Genomic DNA, 21,387 nt, shown 5'->3' with positions numbered 1-21,387 from the left:
ACAATATTGACCATGTGTGGACAAAGATGTCCTTTGAACTTTTCCCTTTTATGTTTATAGTTAGAATTTATGTTTATGTTTATAGCTAGAAAAAATCATCCAAACAGTGGTGATCACATATTTTATTAAAAAGAAAAAGAAAAAGAAGTTGTATTATTATACTCTATCAGATTACTGAATATTGTATATTCGTACATTATAATTTCAATTAAATAATTGAAGAGAAAGGACATAAAAGAAAACAGAAAAACACAAAGGCAAGAGCAACAACAGCAGCATAAAAACACTGGCATTTTCGATTTGCGAGCTCATAAAGCTTTAACTCAAGCAAATTCCCACATCTCTCTCTCTCTCTCCATTTTCTTTTTCTCTTTTCTCACCCACCACTCTCACACACCTCTTCACCTCACCTTTTACACACTAAAAAAAAAACATCACTTCTCTCTCTAAAAAAATTCAATCTTTTTGCTGTTCCAACATGTCTTATAGAGTTTGTTTCAGTTTCAGATCTTAAGGGTGGGAGTTTTATGCTTCTTCTAATATATTGAAGCTCAAAAAAACTAAGAAAACAGAGCAAATTTTTGCTTTCTTTTCTCTTACTTTTTGTGGGGGTAATTCTTGTTTTTGTAATCTCAAAACTGCCTGTTTTATGTATATACTGAAGGGGTTGTGGTGATTTGTTTGTCTACTTTAAGAAGGTGCCATCTTTTTCAGTAATATTTGGGTAAAAGTTCTCCTTTTTTTGGCCTTAAACGCGAAGATTCAGGCCTCTCTCAACGTGTCATTTGTTCTCTCTATTAAACACAGCTGGAGAAGTAATTACATAGAGGTAAAAAAGGGGGCTAAAGATTCCAAAGAATTGAGTGTTTGGAAAAAAAAACAGAGGGCTGAGGTAAAAAGTTGATGGTTTTTTAAAAAAAAAAAAAATTAAATGATGATAAAGTTTGGAGCTTTATGTGAATGGAAATGGTGTTGTGTTTGTATCAAACACGAGTAGTTTACAGCTTCAGTGAAATTGATAGAGAGAGGATTTTTGTCTGTATTTATATCCTTTTCAGCCATATCTTTCGTTAGAGCAGTTTTGGCTGTACCTTAATTTGTAAGGTTTTAAGCGTGAAGTGTGTGTTTGAGCCTTCTGTTATAAGGGGCACAAAGTATAGAAACAACAAAAGGGGGCACCTAGGAATCTTCTGGCTCAATCAAGATCGTTCATTTAATCTTGTCTGAGATCACTAGAAAAAGAAAAAGGAAAGATAAAGATAAGGTCTTTGTTTCAGAGAATCTTAGTTCTCTGTGTTGATATATATAATAAAAGCTGTTTACAGGGAATATATCTACTTGGGGTGTTTTATTTTTTATAAGGGTGTTTGAATTTTTTTTCTTCAAGATTTGGGGTTTTGGGGCTTGAGGGAAAATGGCTATGGTTGCACAGCAACATAGGGAGAGTAGTAGTGGTAGTATTACAAAACATCTTGACAGTAGTGGAAAGTATGTCCGGTATACAGCTGAGCAAGTTGAGGCATTGGAGAGGGTTTATGCAGAGTGCCCTAAGCCTAGCTCGTTGCGCCGCCAGCAATTGATCCGTGAATGCCCTATTCTGTCGAATATCGAGCCTAAGCAGATCAAAGTTTGGTTTCAAAACAGAAGGTACACTGCCCATTGTTCAATATTGATTGCTCCAATTTGGTTTCTGTTTTGTTCTTAAATGCATATATTTAGGTGTGTAGTGCACTTGTGATCTTGGACTGAAATCTGGGATAAGTTAGATGAGGTTAAATTGGAATATATCACTCTGCTTCTAGTTTCCTAGGCTTGTCGATTGGGTTGTATGAGTTAATCGGGGGCATTAAGTGAATCATGAATTGGATGTGTAGTTTGATTTCTGTCTGTTGGGTAGTTGAGCTTAGATTTTGGAATTGAGGGTGAACATTGTATCATTTCAGGTGTCGAGAGAAGCAAAGGAAAGAGTCTTCTCGACTACAGACTGTAAATAGAAAGCTGTCTGCAATGAATAAACTATTGATGGAGGAGAATGATCGCTTGCAAAAACAGGTTTCGCAGCTTGTGTGTGAAAATGGATTTATGCGGCAACAATTGCATACTGTAAGTTAACATAAATTTTCCTTTATACTTGTGGTAAAAAGCTTTATTTTTCACTTAGCGTAGATGAATGGTAACGTATCTTGTCTTTTGTTTCTGATGAAATGGCTAAGCACTATGAATTTTAAGATTTCTGATATTCCACAGCTTATGGTAACATATTTTAAACAGTTTAAATAGTCTTTATTTTGATGGCACTGTTTTAGGACATTCTTATAGTTATGGAATGCATGACTTTAGATATGGGTGTTTTTGCATTCTATATTCTTCTACTCACCCTTCTTGTTTTGCTGTGATGTTGAACCAATAAACAAGAAACAGATGATGGATATCTCCGGTGATCTTTTGTTCCATAGGATTTAATTAGACTGTATTTGTGTTTTCTGCAGGCATCAACGGCCACTACTGATGTAAGTTGTGAGTCAGTGGTAACCACCCCTCAGCATTCCCTCAGAGATGCTAACAACCCTGCTGGGTAATTAATTTCAAACACCTATTTCTCCCATCCTTTCCATCTATGGTGTTCATTCTCCAACATATTTATGTTATTTATTCAATGGCATATACAACATTTTGAGGGGCTAATTTGTTTATCTCTAAGTCAAGTTTGTTCTCTATGCAGACTGCTGTCGATTGCAGAGGAAACCTTAGCAGAGTTCCTTTCCAAGGCTACAGGAACTGCTGTTGATTGGGTCCCGATGCCTGGGATGAAGGTTTGAACTTTAGTCAATCCTCTTTATTTTTTAAAAATTCTGTATTGCCATGTGTCTCTTTGACTGGATAGCTGAAAAACTAAATTTTCATTCTATTGTCAGCCTGGTCCGGATTCAGTTGGGATTTTTGCCATCTCGCACAGTTGTAGTGGAGTGGCAGCCCGAGCATGTGGTCTTGTTAGTTTAGAACCGACAAAGGTAAGCAGTCCTGTGGAAAATTAATTTAAATGTAGTGCTGCTGCTCTATTACTAGTTTTGGTCCTTTGACGGGTGTACTAGATGTTGCTAGTCTCTTCTTAGTAAATATATTTTTGTCAAATATTTACAGATTGCTGAGATCCTCAAAGATCGACCTTCTTGGTTCCGAGACTGCCGGAATGTTGAAGTTTTCACGATGTTTTCGGCAGGAAATGGAACAATTGAGCTTTTGTACACGCAGGTAATTAATTACCTTCTCATCAATCTTCACGTAGGCTTCTGATTGGAGAAGCTACAGCATTGAGGGGATTGTTGAATTTTTTTTTCCAGATATATGCTCCTACCACCCTGGCTCCTGCACGTGATTTTTGGACTCTGAGATACACAACCACCCTGGAGAACGGTAGTTTTGTGGTAAGCACATCCTTCGCATTAGCGTGTCTTAGGATTAGCAATCTGGCCACTTTTGTGCTTAGTTATGAATATTTTGCTGATAGTTTGTTGTATGTGCCATCAATTCCTCCTCCCCTCAAGGTTTGTGAAAGATCGCTCTCTGGTACTGGAGCTGGGCCGAATGCTGCTTCTGCTTCCCAGTTTGTAAGAGCTCAAATGCTTCCGTCTGGATATCTAATCCGACCGTGTGACGGTGGAGGATCCATTATACATATTGTTGACCATCTGAATCTTGAGGTCCGATTGCACACTGTACTACCACTTCCCTTTCTTTTTAACTTGTTCTGTCTTGCTGCTGGACTTCACGGCATAATTATTTTCTTCAGGCATGGAGTGCCCCTGAGATTTTGCGTCCACTTTATGAATCGTCAAAAGTTGTGGCACAGAAAATGACTATTGCGGTGAGTTGAACCGTTGGTTGTCATTAAATACTGGATGTGTAACAACCTTTTTGGTCTTCGCAACTAGATCTCAATTTTTGTTCAGCTCTGAAGTAGATAGGATTGTAATTTCTGGACGAGCAGTTAGATATAACCTGATGTTTTTGTTTATTCTGTTAGAAGTTCCCATCTTTAAAAATATAGAACACCTGACAAATCCTTAAGTCTCTTAATGCATGATATTGAAGATTTCTTCGTTTTTCGAGTTTTCTAAGGTTCATTGTTGTTTTCCTCATGGGGTTGCCATAAAAGTCTGCATGTGAAACATATTGTAATGAAGAACCGTAGGCTGTGAAGCGCACCATACTGTTAACTGCATTATTTGTTGCTTAATTCCATATGTTGCTCTGAGAATACTTGCAGCATTTTTTATGTTTCAAGTACTTGAGCAATTACTGTAGCTTACCATCACAGCATAAGAAATACTAATTATAGTATGTTTTTGCTCTAAAGGCACTGCGATATGCAAGGCAAATAGCTCAGGAGACTAGTGGGGAGGTTGTATATGGTCTGGGAAGGCAACCTGCAGTTCTTCGAACATTTAGCCAGAGATTAAGCAGGTGCTGTTTATTGCTCTGATTGTTCTGTGCTATGAGATATGATATGCCATAAAAGTAGACATACGAATTCTGAAGCACTAGTATCATAATTAAGCTATTTTCTATATTGCAGAGGCTTCAATGATGCCATCAATGGATTCAGTGATGATGGCTGGTCGTTGTTAAGTTCTGATGGTGGTGAAGATGTTATAGTTGCTGTCAATTCAAGGAAGAACATTGCCACCACTTCCATTCCTCTTTCACCGCTGGGAGGCATCCTTTGTGCCAAAGCATCAATGCTACTCCAGGTGAATAGATTACCTTTCTTCAACTGACTAGGAATTTTCATTGGCCAACTACCTTTGCCTGTTAGATAAAATTGTTCCAGACTATTGCAGTTTTTTTGATGTTGCTTTCAATTTCTAACTCTCGGAATGAATCGGGATTCCTGGAATATAAGAGAGTACTACTCAGTGTTCTATAAAGCTATTTGTTTAATGCACCATGTAGGGCATCTTGCTATTAATTGGAAGAATGAGAACTGACTTTTAACTCTTCTGTTTGGTGGCAGAATGTTCCTCCTGCGGTACTGGTTCGATTTCTCAGGGAGCACCGTTCAGAGTGGGCGGACTTTAATGTTGATGCCTATGTAGCTTCCTCAATGAAATCTTGTTCATATGCATATCCTGGGATGAGGCCTACCAGATTTACCGGAAGTCAGATAATAATGCCACTTGGCCATACAATTGAACATGAAGAGGTAAGCACTTTGCACATGCCCCAGTTCCATCCATCCCACGTGTTGGAGTGTGCTTATACAGCACCAGTATTTTTTATAATCAGAAAGTTAGCACTCTTTGAATTGCTAGGCTTGTTACCTAATATTGCTAATATTATACTTTAGACTTCCTCTCATTTTTTTTTTTGCTTTGCAGATGCTTGAGGTTATTAGATTGGAAGGGCACTCTATTGGCCAGGAAGATGCTTTTATGCCAAGAGATATTCACCTTCTCCAGGTACCTTTTGCCTATGCATTGATGTTTCGGTGTATTATATACAGACATTGTTGAAGCAATAGCTAACAAACAGTTATTTCTAGATGTGTAGTGGAACTGATGAGAATGCTGTCGGAGCTTGTTCTGAACTAGTTTTTGCTGCAATTGATGAGATGTTTCCAGATGATGCACCCCTGTTGCCCTCCGGGTTTCGTATTATTCCTCTCGAGTCAAAATCAGTTGAGTAAAAATATTTCATTTTCAACTTTAAGCATCGAATTTGGCCAATCTATTATTTACATGGATTTTTTTTTCATTTTGCTCGATTTTGGAGCATAACCGATGATTCTATTTTCAGAGCGATCCCCAGGATACATCGAATGCTCATAGAACGCTGGATCTAGCGTCAAGTCTTGAAGTTGGCCCAGCAACAAACCCTGCTACTGGAGATGTGGTCTCTGGCTACAGTGCACGATCTGTATTGACAATTGCTTTTCAATTTCCATTCGAGGACAATCTTCAAGACAATGTAGCTACCATGGCGCGCCAGTATGTTTGCAGTGTGGTTTCATCTGTCCAACGGGTTGCCATGGCAATATCTCCCACAGGAGTGAATTCAACATTCGGGTCCAAGCTTTCTCCAGGCTCCCCTGAAGCTGTAACTTTGTCGCACTGGATCTGCCAGAGCTACAGGTAAAATGATTTCTCGACTATGGTGAAACCTTGTTTCTTCATTTCAGCTCAATATGGGATTGATTGCTTTACATGTTCATACTGTCGTGCTTACAAGTCGGTTCATTTGCAAATTTCATTTTACCACCAAGAGTGAAAGTAGTGTCACGTGTGCGTGTTGAGATCTTCAATTATTTATGAGAATTTTTCGTTTCTCAACATATTGAGAAAAATCAGATGGTCTTAGAAGTACTTTTCTGATTGTTAACATACCATTTTCTTCTTTTGCATTTAATATCCAGTTATCACATGGGGACAGAGTTGCTTCAAGCTGCTTCGAGGGGCGATGAATCAGTGCTAAAGAATCTTTGGCAACATCAGGATGCTATTTTGTGCTGCTCATTGAAGGTATGAATTCTCTTTTGAACTCATGTTAACAGCATATTACGGTTAGAAAAAAAATTGTATGTTGTGTTGCGGTAAAACATGAACATTTGCATAAAGAAAAAATGTACTAACCTAGTAAATCCACAATCAAGGCAGATTTGTTCAAAAGTTAATTATTAGAATATGAAGGAGCTGGACAAGGATATTAAGGTATAATAGACTTAAATTATACTAGTGATGGTGAAATTTTATGGTGAAAATGTCATATCATGGGTGTATATTTGAACTACTTGTGATTGGCATTTTGATTGTCCTCGGTTGTGTCCCAAACATTGTTTTGACATGTCAACACGGTTATGCATTTGCTAAAAAATTGGAAGGACTGACCTATACATTCTAGTCTTTTATCTTGCTAAAAGAATGTGTTAGTAAGTTGAATTTCTTTCTCTGCTGTTACAGTCCCTGCCGGTTTTCATTTTTGCTAATAAGGCTGGGCTTGATATGCTGGAGACAACCTTAGTTGCTTTGCAAGACATTACTCTAGATAAGATATTTGATGAATCTGGCCGGAAAGTGTTGTTCGCTGAATTTCCCAAGATCATGGAACAGGTATTTACAGCTGACTCTTAGGCCCCGTTTGGCCATGAGTTTTGCCAAAATAAATTTGGGATTTATTTTCAAAACTCATGTTTGGCCATAAATTTCGCCCATATTTTGGCCAAATCCCAAAATCCCAAAACTTGGGAATTATATACATGTTTTTCCAAAATAAAGTTGGAAAATATGTTTTGAAAACGTATGTCCAAACACATTTTCATCTTCAAACCAAACTTCACCCAAATCAGATTTTTCAAAATAAATTTGGGATCTATGGTCAAACGCTAGCTTAGTCTTTTGCAGAACCTAGAAAACAAAGTTGAGGTCTTAACTGTTACTTTTTTCTGTTCTGTTGATTCTTGATCATAGGGTTTCGCGTACTTGCCGGGTGGTATTTGCATGTCAGCAATGGGACGACATATTTCATATGAACAAGCTATTGCATGGAAAGTCTTTGCTTCTGAAGAAACTAGTGTCCACTGCTTAGCCTTCTCATTTATTAACTGGTCATTTGTTTAATGTTGCTGTCAAATCTCCTCTTTTTTTCCTTTTTGTTTTTTGACATCTTCCTCACAGAGGACACTGACAGCCAGGACCACAGTTGAACTTAAAGATCGTGGGACGGATGAAAATTTTTGTAACTTGGGGGGCTCCCGTTTGTTTTGCCTTAATTTAATTAGACTAAGTTTGTATTTTGCTTCCCGGATTCTTCATACTCGTGTGTAAATTTACTAGTGCAGCTTTTTTGGGTGCAGATGTTTGTTTCCAAATATTCTACCACTGAATCATTTCAATTTAGCTCCAGTATTTGCAGTGAGATTCAAAAACTGTGTGGTACCTTTTTGGTGTATCAGTGAACTTCTTTCGGCATTGCTACCCTATACGACTAACTATAGGCTAGATAAAGGCTGGTTGTGTGAATGTAAGATTATGGTATATAATACAACAAGAGTTAAGGATGAAGTACAAAATAATGACAGCCTCCTCGATTGTTATTTTTTGAAACAAATATTAGGTGAAATGTGTGCTTTTGGACTTGAATCTAAATTTTACATTTGAATAACGTGGGAACAAGCTCCATATGTGGTAGGAAGAGTGCCCGCGTAATGTCAGATTCAAGAGTGCCTACTATAGCTTTTGCACAATCCTGCACATATAGCAATAAGCATATCACAACTCAAGTTTACGCATTGACCTGCTTTACACAATTTGTATTTACACACTGCAGCAGCAATTGTATGTTTTTTGGACATGGAAACAAACATCTGCAATATCAGAACAAAAAGCAGTTCTTTCCAAAAATGTTTGGACATTGTTCGAGTATTTCCTTGAGAACCATTCTTCCTCTTCACCGAGATGCAAGTGACCAAAAGTTTAAGAGAAAGGATGGCAGAGCACAGAACCAGCTAAGAAAAGCCATGGCAGTAGCAGTCTCAAACTCTGTGCAGTGATTCTGAGAGCAGACACCAAGGTCATTGCCAATCAGTACAGTAATGCCAGCAGAAGCACAGGCTGCAGCAAACGTGAGGGTAGAAGTGACCTGCAAGAAAGATAGTATTTATAAGGAGATGAATGGAAAGGAGTCATGAAGCTACTCATATGCTTCAGGATGAGCTTATATACAACTTGTGTTAAATGCTCAAAGCGGAATGTGGCACACGCATATCCCGAAAAGTTTATAATAATGGAGTAAAAGGAAGAGACCAATTCAAGAAGTGCAAAATGGAGATAGGTACAGGGGATTTGCTGTTATAATAAATTACAACTCTGGTTATCAAGAAACAATAAACTCTTAACTCCAGACTATGAGATATTTAAAAGATAATAGAGCTTTTTTAACTTTGCTACAAGGTAATTTCCACATCATATTAGAAGGGTTGTGGAGACCAGGTTAAAAAAACCAATTTTATGTCTGACCTCACAGACCTTGAGGGATCAGCGATGGACCAGAAATGCCCAAGAATACATCAAAAAGTAGCAAAATCTCCTACAAAATGAACAGAATGAGGAAGAAAGTTCCCACCAGACGGGTAACTGAGCTAAGAGGGCTCAAAAACTGTTTCAGTTATTGCACGGAAGTTGTCCAACTGTGACTAAGTCTTACATAAACTGTGTCACTCTCTTCCGTCATTAGGGACGAATGATCTGGATCCCGAGCCATTCATATCATAACTCTTTCATGCAAGAGTTTATCACTCTATTCATAAATAATTTTGCAGTCAATTTTATTCCGAAAAGAAACATAGCAAGGCAATATTTATATTAACCAATTTAAAGTCCCAAATGAGCCATGACATATATCAATAGGCATATTAAACTTGGAGATAACGAAAGAGGGCATGCTGCCAAAGATATCAATAGGCATATAAACTTGGAGAGAAAACGAAAAAGGGCATGTTGCCAAAGTTTACTTGCAAAGAGGAAATTTTAGGGGAAAAGTCATATTTACTAATTCTCTAATACCATTTCAATTCACTTTTAAACAATTACTATGAGTAGCCCAAATCATTGATTATGTTTAACTGCACATCTTTCATATCTCTCTGAGCTCCTTAAATGCCTATTGCCTATTGCAAAATTCATATACCACAAGTATACGACCAACTTTACTGGTGCAGTTAAATACTGCTTATACGGCTCTCCAGGATATGCATCCTAGATTCCAGTTATCTATATCTTCCAAATGGAAAGGCAACCAAGAGAATGTGACCATCTTAAACGTAAAGGGTACCTAATTTTAATATTTCATTGCTGAGTATACAGTAAAAAAATTAGGCAACTGAACTTCTCTATTTTTTTTCTGTATAAACTCTATGGATAGACCATCTTACTCCCTACTTCTACTATCCTTTTTAGTGCACCTCCAAAAGATTGAAACATTTCTATTTATGAAACTACCTCCCAACACTATCCTTTTTCACTAAAATAGAAAAGAAAATTTTAATGCTCATTTCTACCAAGAGCGAGCTATCAGCATTCATGATGAAGTATATCATGATAGAAAGGCCAGTCTCGCAACTTGTGTTTGTTTTACTTATGTGTCTATACATTTCTAAAATTCACTTTCCAATAAAACCACCACATAATATGGAACAGACGGAGTAGTAAAAGTCATAAGTTTATAGGAATTCCAAGTTCATGAAACACCCTTAACTGCTAGCCAAGTTATCAAAGGCTATGCCCTACTTCTTGAGTTGTCACCCACATTTTATGAGTTTCTCATAGTTGCATCATCACGGTGCCTAGAGGGGATACGTACCAACTTAATCTTATCAGTTAGTCTAAAGAAAATAATTTGATATGTATTTGTGCAAGACGTTGAAGCAAGCTGGTAGAGGTTGTATTCAATGGCACAAAAACCAATGAAGCCCCTTAATTTTTGAATCCAATATAATACTTCTAGAATCCTTATAAAAAAATGTTTAGAATGCCATTACTAGTATTAGTAAGCATACTAAGAAATTAATCATCTCTCTCATGGCATTATATATGACACAACCTTCCCTTAAATTTTGGTACCTATACGAGACCCTCTGGAAGGGTCAAAAACTGAATAACTAAAGAAACAACAAAGAAATATGCATTACTTTTTCTTATTTTACCTTATAAAAAAGAAATAATTAATTTTCAAACTGCATGCCATAAAGGATGCCCTATCCATAACCGGTAACTACTCATGAGACCAAGCAAGTGGAATGATCCGAAGAAAGAGGAGTGAGGGAGACTCCTAATTGTTTGCCCCATTTAGATCTTGTAAATGCAATTTAATTCTCTCATCCTAATTGTTTGCTTCATTAAGATATTGTTAATAAACACATTTCAATAAAATTAGCAGAGATGCATATTTCCAAGTGATTGTTTTGTAACCAAACATAATAAATAAGGATATTTACAAAAACTCTAGTACATATTGCAAGATCCATTAAATGGGATGGAAGAAGCATGCAGATCACTTCACAAGCTATTGACATATAGTTTTTTATTATCTGGAATGATCATATTTGCAAATAGTTTACAAAGTTTTAAGAATAAATGCATTAAATTGGTATAACATATTGGATCTAAAGTCATTCAATTCACTAGAAAACTCGTGAAATAGTGACCTTGGATCTTAAATAGCAACAGAAGAAGGAAAGGCCAGCGGAAATTCTGTTAAATACATGGTCATTATGGACAAGAGAAAATGGGTATGGTCATTGCACAGAATTACTCCATGAGTAGATGTGATTATGTGAATATTGACAGTTACTATGCAAGGAATTGTGTTTAATCCAGCACAAGCTGCCCCACTCTTGAGCTAGTCAATTTTCCGGCACTTCTTCCACATACATAAGAGTTGTAAACCAAAAATTGGCCCGGGATAACTTATACCCAAGCTTCATGTTTCAAAGATTACTAGGTAGGCAATTAGGGCATAATATCTCTGGAAACCTAGCCAAGTTCTTTGTTAAAAAGAAAAAAAGGGTAAATAAAACTAATCAAACATTCTAAACAACAACTGAAGAGTAGTTAAAAAAAGGTCATTTTGCATAAACAGGAAGTTAGTGCATGCATAATATACAAGCTATCTCAATTAAAACTGGATAAGACATAAGGAAAAATCGTATCGATTCAAGTATATATGTATTAAAATCTTCAGTGCAATTGCAAGGTGGAACTAAACCAGAAACACATAAGCAAAAGTCATATCTTTCCATGCCAATCACAAGCTGGAAAATTTTTTAATTCCATATTATACTTATCAAACGAAAGAAAGTCACGGCACTCATATGTTTGGATCAAATGCAATAGCTAGAAACTGGATAAGACATAAGGAAAAATCGTATCGATCCAAGTATATATGTATTAAAATTTTCAGTGCAATTGCAAGGTGGAAGTAAACCAGAAACACATAAGCAAAGGTCATATCTTTCCATGCCAATCGCAAGCTGGAAAGTTTTTTAATTCCATAGTATACTTATCAAACGAAAGAAAGTCACGGCACTCATATGTTTGGATCAATTGCAATAGCTAGCTTTTGTATCAAGTCCTTGCACGTCTGATTGTATCAGTCTCTATTCAAAAGCTATCGATTCTCTCCGTTAGATTCTTTTTTGTGCCTCATGTAAAAATCAGAGTGTTTGTCAAGTTCACGTACATCTTCTTTATGGTACAAGCATACTAGTCTAATGAATCCCTTCCATTTATTAATTTGCTCAGTTACATTAACATGTTCAAGTGGTTGTTTGGCAACTTACCCCATCACCAACAGCAAATAAACTCACAATCTGAGAACTTTGCAAGCACCGTCCAACAAGAAGAGCATAAATGTCAAGAACTCCTAGAGACAAGCTCCATAAGCTCTGCAAGCCAGCAGCAGCAACAAGGTAACTGGAAAACCAGATAAGACGAATAATTCACTATAAAGCAAACCAACATCCAAGTAATCATTTACTTGCTTAAAGGGCCAAAAGATAGAAACTTATGAAGATAGAAGCCAAATATGAAATACCACCCAAAAGAAAAGAGTTGTTAGATTTCCTTCGTTCAAGTTTATAGAATTTTTAAGAAGAGGTGATGAATTATTGTCAGCATTTGCAGCTCCAATCAGTTGGCTTCAAGTAGATGAAAATATCACATGATTGTCTAGCATGTTTAGGCAATACAGGATCTATGTTAACTACAGAATGAACAAAATCTAGCAGATTCGAACAGCCATCCGATGAGATAATGTGACAGAAATCAATTTTATGAAAGGCTTTGTAGGCTGGAAATTTTTGCATCTACAGTGGAGAATAACACATGCTCCACCAGAATTCCACTACCTCATCACCAAGCAAAATGAGAAGGAAAAAAAAATGGTACTATTGAACCTGCATACTTTTATGACTTCTTATTCTCCCAGGCACAATTATTCTATATAATATACCACATATTGCATACTTTATACAACAACAGCAACAACAACTACGCCTCAGTCACAAACAAGTTGAGGTCAATCCTCACTAACAAACATTACTCCATTTAAACATCTAATGCCAATGTTATGCAAATACATATCACATACTTTATGATCATCTAAAATCAGCACATTCTAATTCATTTTATTGATATTTTGAACTGAAACTTCCAGTAAGTTTAGCTCCAAATCCCCAAACTCATGGATAAAATACAACACTTCAATATGAACTCAATAATACTACTAGCACTCACAATCCGCCTTAATTAAGCATCTAATTAATACACGATCATCAAAGTATGATTGGAACTGAAATTTTAAAATATTACCAGAAAGCAGTGACGGAAGGAAAATCACCGGTGGTAGCCATGACGCAAAGAGCGACAACAGCAAACACGAACTGAGCGAACCGTAAGAAGAATCCGCCGATCGTACCAGGCATGCCTTGCACATCCTTCATCCTCACTCTCGGCACGTTCGCTGCCTCCGTTTGCAACGGCGGCGCGTCGACAGGATGTACTGACGCGTGGCTCACACTCATTTCTAATTCCCTCTGTATGTACTTTTGTCCTCAACAGCAAGTTCAATCAGTTCACTTTTTCTGCTACGAATGAATCATCTCAAATTTGCTTAATTACTTGTGCGATCCACAAGTTCGATTGGAAAGATCCGGAGTTGATGAATTCTCCGGCCGGTGATTGATTTCCCGGCGAAGACGGAACCCTAGGTCCGGTGCAGGTTGATCGGAGCACTGGCCGTGGAAGCGAGTCAAGCGAGGGATGTATGTCACCTGGAAAGTGATGAACTATTGGTCAGATGTGTTGGAAGCCGTATGTCCGAAGCTGACTGTAATATTTTACTCCACCTTGCTTTTATTACAGTACTTTTTTCCTTTTTTTCCTTTTTATTTTTTCTGAAAAGTTTTGTGTATTTAGATTTACTGCTTTCTGTTAATCCACGTTTCCTTTTACTTCTTAAAGTTTCTACTCCACCTAAGTGCTCGTTTGGTATTAGAAATAATTAATTTCAGAATTAAATTTGGGGTGAGTTTATCCCACGTTTGACTAGAATAAAATTACAGTATAATTAATTTTAGAATTAATTATCTCAGAATTGTGGTCAACAAAACTAATATAATTTTATTATATAGTATTATTTAGGTTCACATCTATTTAAATGAAAAACAAGAGAGCAATTAAGATAGGTCTCAAAGCATTGGCTGAAATTTTTCACTCTAGTCATTGGATTTAAGTTGTGTTTCCCAATATCTCCACAAGAATTATCAATTATCATAAAAATAAGTTCAAAATTCCTTCTTTTTCAACTCATTGCATTACTTTCTAATAATTAGAACTGAACTATCCAAATTTTAAGCATAGTCTATAATTGTATCAAACAACGATTACAAAGATTAATATTTTACCATATATTATTTTTAAAAAGGGCATCCTTTCGTAATAACAAGATAAAAGATAGAGCATGAGATGAGTTCAAACGAAAATAATGCATAAAATTGAACGTAATTGTCTCGTTCTAGGGGTGCCAAATGGACCGGTTGGACTGATTTTTGGCGGGTCAAAATTGGTTGAGTCTATAAATGGGTGGGCCAATGACCCGCCCAACAGTTACTTGAGCGAGTGCACAGATAGCCATTCTCAGGGATGCTATTTAGAGATTAGTCAGGACTTATTTTGTCCTGGAATTTTACACTACAAAATCTTAACTTCAAGACAATTCAGGATACTTTTGCCCTGAAATTAAACTTGAAAACTCAAATTCAGGACGCGCTGACTAATTTCTAAATAGCAGCCCTTTAGAATAGCTAGATGGTAGCATTTCTACAAATTACTTGGGGTGAGATGGGCTGAGTCAAGATGGGCTAAAATTTGGGTCATAGCCCAACCCGCCCAACTCTTACTAAACTTTAATTAATGTGTGTTATTTTCTTATGAATTGTTTATTACCAAATAAGAATTTTTTTTCTTTTGTTATGGTCATATATAACATATCATACCCAAAAAAAATATTTTAAAGCTATTTTAGCAAAATTGCTCATGTATCAATTTGGGCTAAAAATCAGTCTAACTTTAAATGGGTCAAGATGAGTTGGGTCAAGATGAGTTGAGCTCAATAAATAGGCGGGTCAATAACCAGCCCAACCTTGGACGGGTTGGGGCGGGTTAAAATAGCACGGGCTAGCTAGTTTTCGGACTGGTCATTCAAAAATAGCCAGCGTTTGCAAAGTCATTGAAAAATAGCCACTATTTTGCTGCAATAGGGACCGGTCCAGCATAATATACTGGAGATCGGTGCACCTGAGTATGAACTTCCAGCATATTATGCTAGACCTCCAACACGCGGAAAGTTCCAGCATAATATACTAGAGATTGGAGCACCTATGTATGAACTTCCAGCATATTATACTGGACCGGTATATTATACTAGAACTCCAGTATATTATGCTGGAGTTACAGTATACTTATGTTGGAACTCCATTATAATATGCTGGAACTCCATTATATTATGCTGGAGTATTTTCCAGATTTTGAACAATGTTTTCGTTCAGATTTATCTTTACAGGAAAAGTAGCTAAATTTCAATTACTTTTGAAACTGTGACTATTTTTTAATGACCAATTATAAATGTGACTATTTTTGAATTTCTCCTGGGCGGGTCATTTGGGGTTGGCCCAAATTTGACAGCTCTATCTCGGGAGAAATTCAAAAATAGCCAGATTTACCACTGGTTGTTGAAAAATAGCCAAGTTTCAAAAGTCATCGAAATTTAGCCACTTTAAATCTAAGCGAAAACACTGTTCAAAATCCGGAAAAATACGCCCGTAAATTTTACGGGAGTTCCAGCATAAGTATGCTTGAACTCCCGTAAATTTTACGGGAGTTCCAGGATAACTATGCTGGAACTCCCGCAAATTTTACGGGAGTTCAAGCATAATTATGCTGGAACTCCCGCAAATTTTACGGGAGTTCCAACAAGTATAATTGTCCAGTATAATATACTGGAGTTTGGAGCACTGGTGCTCCAGTCTCCCGCAAATTTTACAGGAGTTAGCAAAGTATACCGGTCCAGCATAATATGCTGGAGTTCATACACAAATGTACCAGAACTCCCGTATATTATACTGGACCGGTCCCTGTTGCAGCAAAATAGTGGCTATTTTTCATTGACTTGATAAACGCTGGCTATTTTTTATTGACCAGTGTGAAAACTGGCTATACCATGATATTTTAACCTCTATCTCGTTCTTTTCAATAGCTCTTCATCGTCTTGCTTTTTATCAACGCAATTTTCTTTTCTTTTAAATATTTATTATTTACCTACCTAAACTCTCCAAAATCTATTTGTTATGGCCCTTTAGGAAGAAAGAATTTTAAAAAAAAAAAAAAAAAAAAAATGAGATCACCATAATCCTCATGCATTTACTCCGTTCTAAACCGTTACAGAAGTAAAACACAGATGTCCACACTTATGCATTTACTAAGGTCTTATTCCTAACAACTACTTTTAGATTTTATTACTATCATTAATATTAATTTCCTCCCTAAAACATAATCATTAAATACTAGATTATGTGATCTCCTATATAAAGTGAAGCTATGCTTCTTCATTTTGCATAACAAAGAAAAGACTTAAGTGAGAAATTGTGAAAAAATGAAGCTTAAGATGTTGAAAGAAGTGGTAATTCTCATGATAATCACAACAATTATGTTTTCTTTTGTGTATGCAGATGAAGATCCATATGAAAAATGTGTTGATGAATGCTACTCAACTTGCTTTGCTGACATTGCTGGTTGCTATGAATACTGTAAACAAGATTGTAAAAACCCTAATCTTTCTTCGACGGAATGGAAACATTGCACCATTAATGATTGTGTTAAGTATAAAGGAGGTATGTCTATATATCTATCTCTTCTTCACACTCTTTCATTTTTGGTCTCCAACCTGGCCCGATATCCGCTTTTAGATCCTGAATAATTTAGGTTCGTGCCGCCGTAAGATCTATTAAAGGAGTACATGCTCCCCAGAGGCGGACTCAGGATTTAAATTTTATGGGTTAAACTTTTTAAAAGTTTTAGCATTGAACTCATTAGATTTCTAAAGTTATGGGTTCATATCTACAATTTTTATAATTTTAATAAATTTTTACCCTACATCAAAAGTTATGGGTTCAGTCGAACCCGGTGACACTACACTACATCCGTCACCGATGCTCCCTACCAATTAAATTTTCTTTTATTTCCGAGACTCGAATCCGAAACTTCTGATTAAGGGTGGATGAATTGTATCCATTGCATCAAAACTTTTGGTGGTCCTCGCTCTCACTCTATCTATCTATTTATCTAATTTTGAAATTGTGATTTTGGGTCTAATTTTTCGTCTTCTTCAGCCGATGATCTATCAAAAACAATCTCTCTACTCCATCAGGGTAGGGGTAAGGTCTGTGTATACACTACCCTCTCCAGTTCTCACTTGTCAAATAATATTGTGTTGTTGTTGTTGTTGTTATTGTGATTTTGGGTCTAATGTTAAGTTTGCTATGCTTTAATTTATCTTAGTGCAACTATGAATTAGGAAATCTTGTATACACGTATCAAAAAGAAATTCTTTGTATGACAGATAAGAAGATGATGGAGACTTGCATTATCAAATGTTCAAAGACGGTCGACAAAATCAAAGGATGAGAAGTACTTGTAATGTTCTAGATTTATAGTTGAACACCAAGAATAGAAAGAAAAAAGAAACATGAACTGAAGACCTTTGATGTAATAGAATGGATGTTTTTTTGTTATTTTTATAAAAGTTTTACCTTTTAGTAGTCGTGATTGTCTGCTTTTACGCCATGTCTCGTATTTATGCCTTGTTTAAAAAAAAAAAAGAGTAAATTTCATCTAAATGTCCTAGTGGGCTTTGGACATAAGAATTGTAAAATTCCACAAAAAAAAGTAAAATATTTTTAAGTGAAAACAGTATTTGAAAATTGAAGTTGTGTATAATTTTGGGTTGTTTTTCAATTTTTGTGATTGATCTGAGTGAAAATTTTGAAAAACAACTTTTTGGAGTTTTTCAAATTTTCAAAAAAAATCAAAATTCATCTTTAAGTAAAAATTGAAAATTTTATGGCCAAACACTGATTTTAAAAAAAGTGATTTTTTTTTTTGAAAAAAATGGCATGGCCAAACGGGCTCTTAATATTCTGAGAATAAAAGGCTCATTTGAATTAAATTTTCAGGTGTTTCCCAATTTTTGAAATATCATACCACCTATATACTATATTAACTTTCAAATATGTTACTTTTTGATTTTCAAAAATAATTACATAATATTTTTAATAAATAATTAGATGGTTTACAGAAAGTTAACTAGTTGAATTAAGATTTCAATATTTTTTTTTGGCTAAAATTAAACTTTATTAACCAAGTAAAATATTTACAATCCCTAGCTCTTTTGGACTCTTGAGCTAGTTTCTATACATCCTTTTGTAATCTATTGAAAAAACAAAACATCAAACCAACTTTCTGTAATCAATCCCTAGCTACAAAGTTCTATCTAACTAGGATAACTATTCAGTTTTTCTAACTCTTTCCTCCGTTTATCTACTTGTTGTCCTCGTATATGCAGCATTAGGACAATTTCTTTTATCCTTTTGTTATATGTTGTCTCAATTCCTTGAAATCTTCTATTGTTCCTTTCCTTCCATATCTGATATACCACTTCTGTAAATAGAAACACTAGTATTTCACCCTTTGTTCTATTCACCACCACCTTTGTTATCCATGCTATTTCATCATCCCAGCTTCCTATCTTATGCTGCATTTCTATCCAGTTCAGCATTGCATTCCACATATTTCTGGAGTATGTGCACTCGAACAGTAGATGTTCAAATGTTTCCTCATTGCTTCTACTGCATAGTACACAATCTTTGTTAACTTTTATACCCCGTTTTTGTAGTCTTTCAACGGTAGCCCATCTTCTTTGTAGTGCCAACCAAAGAATGAATTGATGTCTTGGTATTGCTTTTGAGGTGGTCACTAACCTCTTCCAATTACACTTCTGGCAGCCTTGTACAATTTCTTGATACATAACTTACCTCCCTTACAGTAGGAATTCAGAGTGTCATTTGGACAATTCTGTATGAACCATTCTCTTGCATCCAAAATCTTCTTGACTGCCCAGCTTGCTTGCTTTGGAGTGGCCATATTTCCAATATTTCTGTCTTTGATGTAGAAACTGTGAACCCATTGTTTCCACAATGTCTCCTTCTTCTCAGTTATTGCCCATAATAACTTGCATAGGGCAGCCTTATTCCAATAATAAAGATCTAATATATTTAAGCCTCCTGCTGATCTTGGCCTGCATATAGTGTCCCGGGCAACCAATGATCTCCTTGAATGTTCAGTACTTCCAGTCCACAAGAAAGTTCTACAGACTGCAACTATCATCTTGATGATCTTCTTTGGAAGTAGAAATACTTATGCCCAATATGTTTGCATCTCAAAAACCACACTCTTTAGCAGCTGCAGCCTACCACTATATGACAAAAACTTTGATGTCCAACATTTTATTCTTGCTGTTATCTTCTCAACCAGTGGCATCCATTGCTGTGTAGACAGTTTCCTTGAGGATAGTGGAACTCCTAGATACTTAAATGGAATCTCTCCCAATGAGAATTGCATCTCCTCTAGTAACTTGTCTGTAAATTCCTTTGAGACTCCAGCTATGTATAAAGCACTTTTCTCCATATTTGCCTTCAATCCTGACACCTCAGAGAAATGATTAAATCTTCCTAGCATTAGCTGAATTGAAATCTTGTCTGCTCTACAACAAAGGATCAGATCATCTGCAAAACAAATATGTGTTATATTATTTTTGAAACATTTTGGGTGGTGGTTAAAATCTGAATTTTGATTCAGCTTCTTCAGGGATCTGTTTAGGTATTCCATCACCAACACAAACAAGTAGGGAGACATGGGGTCTCCTTGTCTTAGTCCCTTTTTAGCTTGGAACTTTTCTGTTAGGCCTCCATTTAGTATCAAAGAGTAACTGACTGTCGTCACACACTCCATTATCAGATTTACAAACCCCACATGCAGTCCAAATTCCATTAGAATCATTTTTAAGAAAGGCCATTCCACTGAATCATAGGCTTTCCTTATATCAACTTTAATACAACACCTAGGAGATACTCCTTTTTGATTGTACCCTTTTCACCAATTCATGTGCTATGATTACATTGTCTAATATGTTCCTCCCCTCTATGAATGCAGACTGAGCAGGTCCCACGATAGAATCTACTACTAGCTTCAATCTAGATATGATGATCTTTGCTATTATCTTACAGAGGGTCGTACAACATGCTATTGGTCTAAATTCTTTGACAAATTTTGGTCTTGTAACCTTTGGCACTAATGTTACATTAGTACAGTTTATGCTTTTCAACATTTTACCCCTCATGAAGAATTCTGTAATTGCCTTCCTGGTCTCCTCTCCAATCACACTCCAATAGGTTTTGAAAAATTCAGCAGGGAATCCATCAATTCCTGGTGCCTTCTCATATGGTAATTCTCTCACTGCTTTATCAATTTCCTCCTTTGTTACTCTGGCACTAAGCAGTTTTTGTTGTTCTTTGCTTAGACATGGCCCATCCCTTGCAACTTCTATATCAATACAAGAAAGTTCTCTAGTTGATGTACCCAATAAAGACTGAATAAATCCACCAAATTCCTGTTCTATCTTAGTGGTATCTGTCAGCTTATTCCCTTGTTCATCATATATTACTGATATCCTGTTTCTTGCTTGCATGGCCTTCAAGTGAGCATGAAAGAACTTTGAGTTTTGATCTCTTTCCCGAATCCACATTGCTCTAGATCTTTGCCTTAGTACCTGTTCATTTATGCCTTCCCACTTTTCAATTTGTATCAATAGTTGCTTTTCTGTGTCTATTAAAGAATTATTGGAAGGATCTTCATTCATTTCTCCTTGGACTCTTTTCAATTGGTCTCTAGCCTTTCCTATTGTCTTCTCCAGTGAGTTCATTTCTTTATTCATTGTCCTTGTTCTCTCTTTTAGCTTGTACAATTTCCTCCATATTGAGAACATAGTACACCCTTCAACATGTTGCCTCCATATCTCTTGGACAGCTTCCTCAAACTTCTTCTGCTTTAGAAGCACAATATATAATCTGAATGGTCTAGGTAAATGATTTCTCATTATCTCAGTATTTATAATGATGGGGGAGTGATTTGAGACACCTGGCAATTCCAAAATTGCTTTTAGACTACTGTAATGAGTTAGCCAAGAAGCATTTTCAAATGCCCAGTCTATGTTGCTGTAGATTCT

General features: G+C 36.2%; 2 protein-coding genes across 2 annotated transcripts; one reads left to right on the top strand and one right to left on the bottom strand.

The window, feature by feature from the left end:
- Positions 286–7,898, top strand: LOC109234044 (homeobox-leucine zipper protein REVOLUTA). Its single transcript, XM_019399884.1, has 18 exons — positions 286–1,647; positions 1,944–2,103; positions 2,490–2,575; positions 2,723–2,813; positions 2,916–3,011; positions 3,142–3,252; positions 3,342–3,425; positions 3,546–3,701; positions 3,791–3,865; positions 4,358–4,464; positions 4,577–4,751; positions 5,015–5,203; positions 5,379–5,459; positions 5,543–5,677; positions 5,797–6,131; positions 6,413–6,518; positions 6,957–7,106; positions 7,464–7,898. The coding sequence occupies exons 1-18, from the start codon at positions 1,415–1,417 to the stop codon at positions 7,611–7,613; spliced, it is 2,520 nt and encodes an 839-aa protein (XP_019255429.1). The 5' UTR covers positions 286–1,414; the 3' UTR covers positions 7,614–7,898.
- On the bottom strand, positions 8,054–13,892 carry LOC109234045 (CASP-like protein 5A2). Its single transcript, XM_019399885.1, has 3 exons — positions 13,362–13,892; positions 12,332–12,464; positions 8,054–8,634 (listed from the first exon to the last, which is right to left on the bottom strand). Exons 1-3 carry the CDS (start codon positions 13,571–13,573, stop codon positions 8,443–8,445), a joined length of 537 nt encoding a protein of 178 aa, XP_019255430.1. The 5' UTR covers positions 13,574–13,892; the 3' UTR covers positions 8,054–8,442.

The sequence above is a fragment of the Nicotiana attenuata genome, chromosome 11 (assembly GCF_001879085.1).
Source record: "Nicotiana attenuata strain UT chromosome 11, NIATTr2, whole genome shotgun sequence".
Taxonomy (NCBI): Eukaryota; Viridiplantae; Streptophyta; class Magnoliopsida; order Solanales; family Solanaceae; genus Nicotiana; species Nicotiana attenuata.
This window is presented reverse-complemented; position numbering and strand designations above follow the sequence as displayed.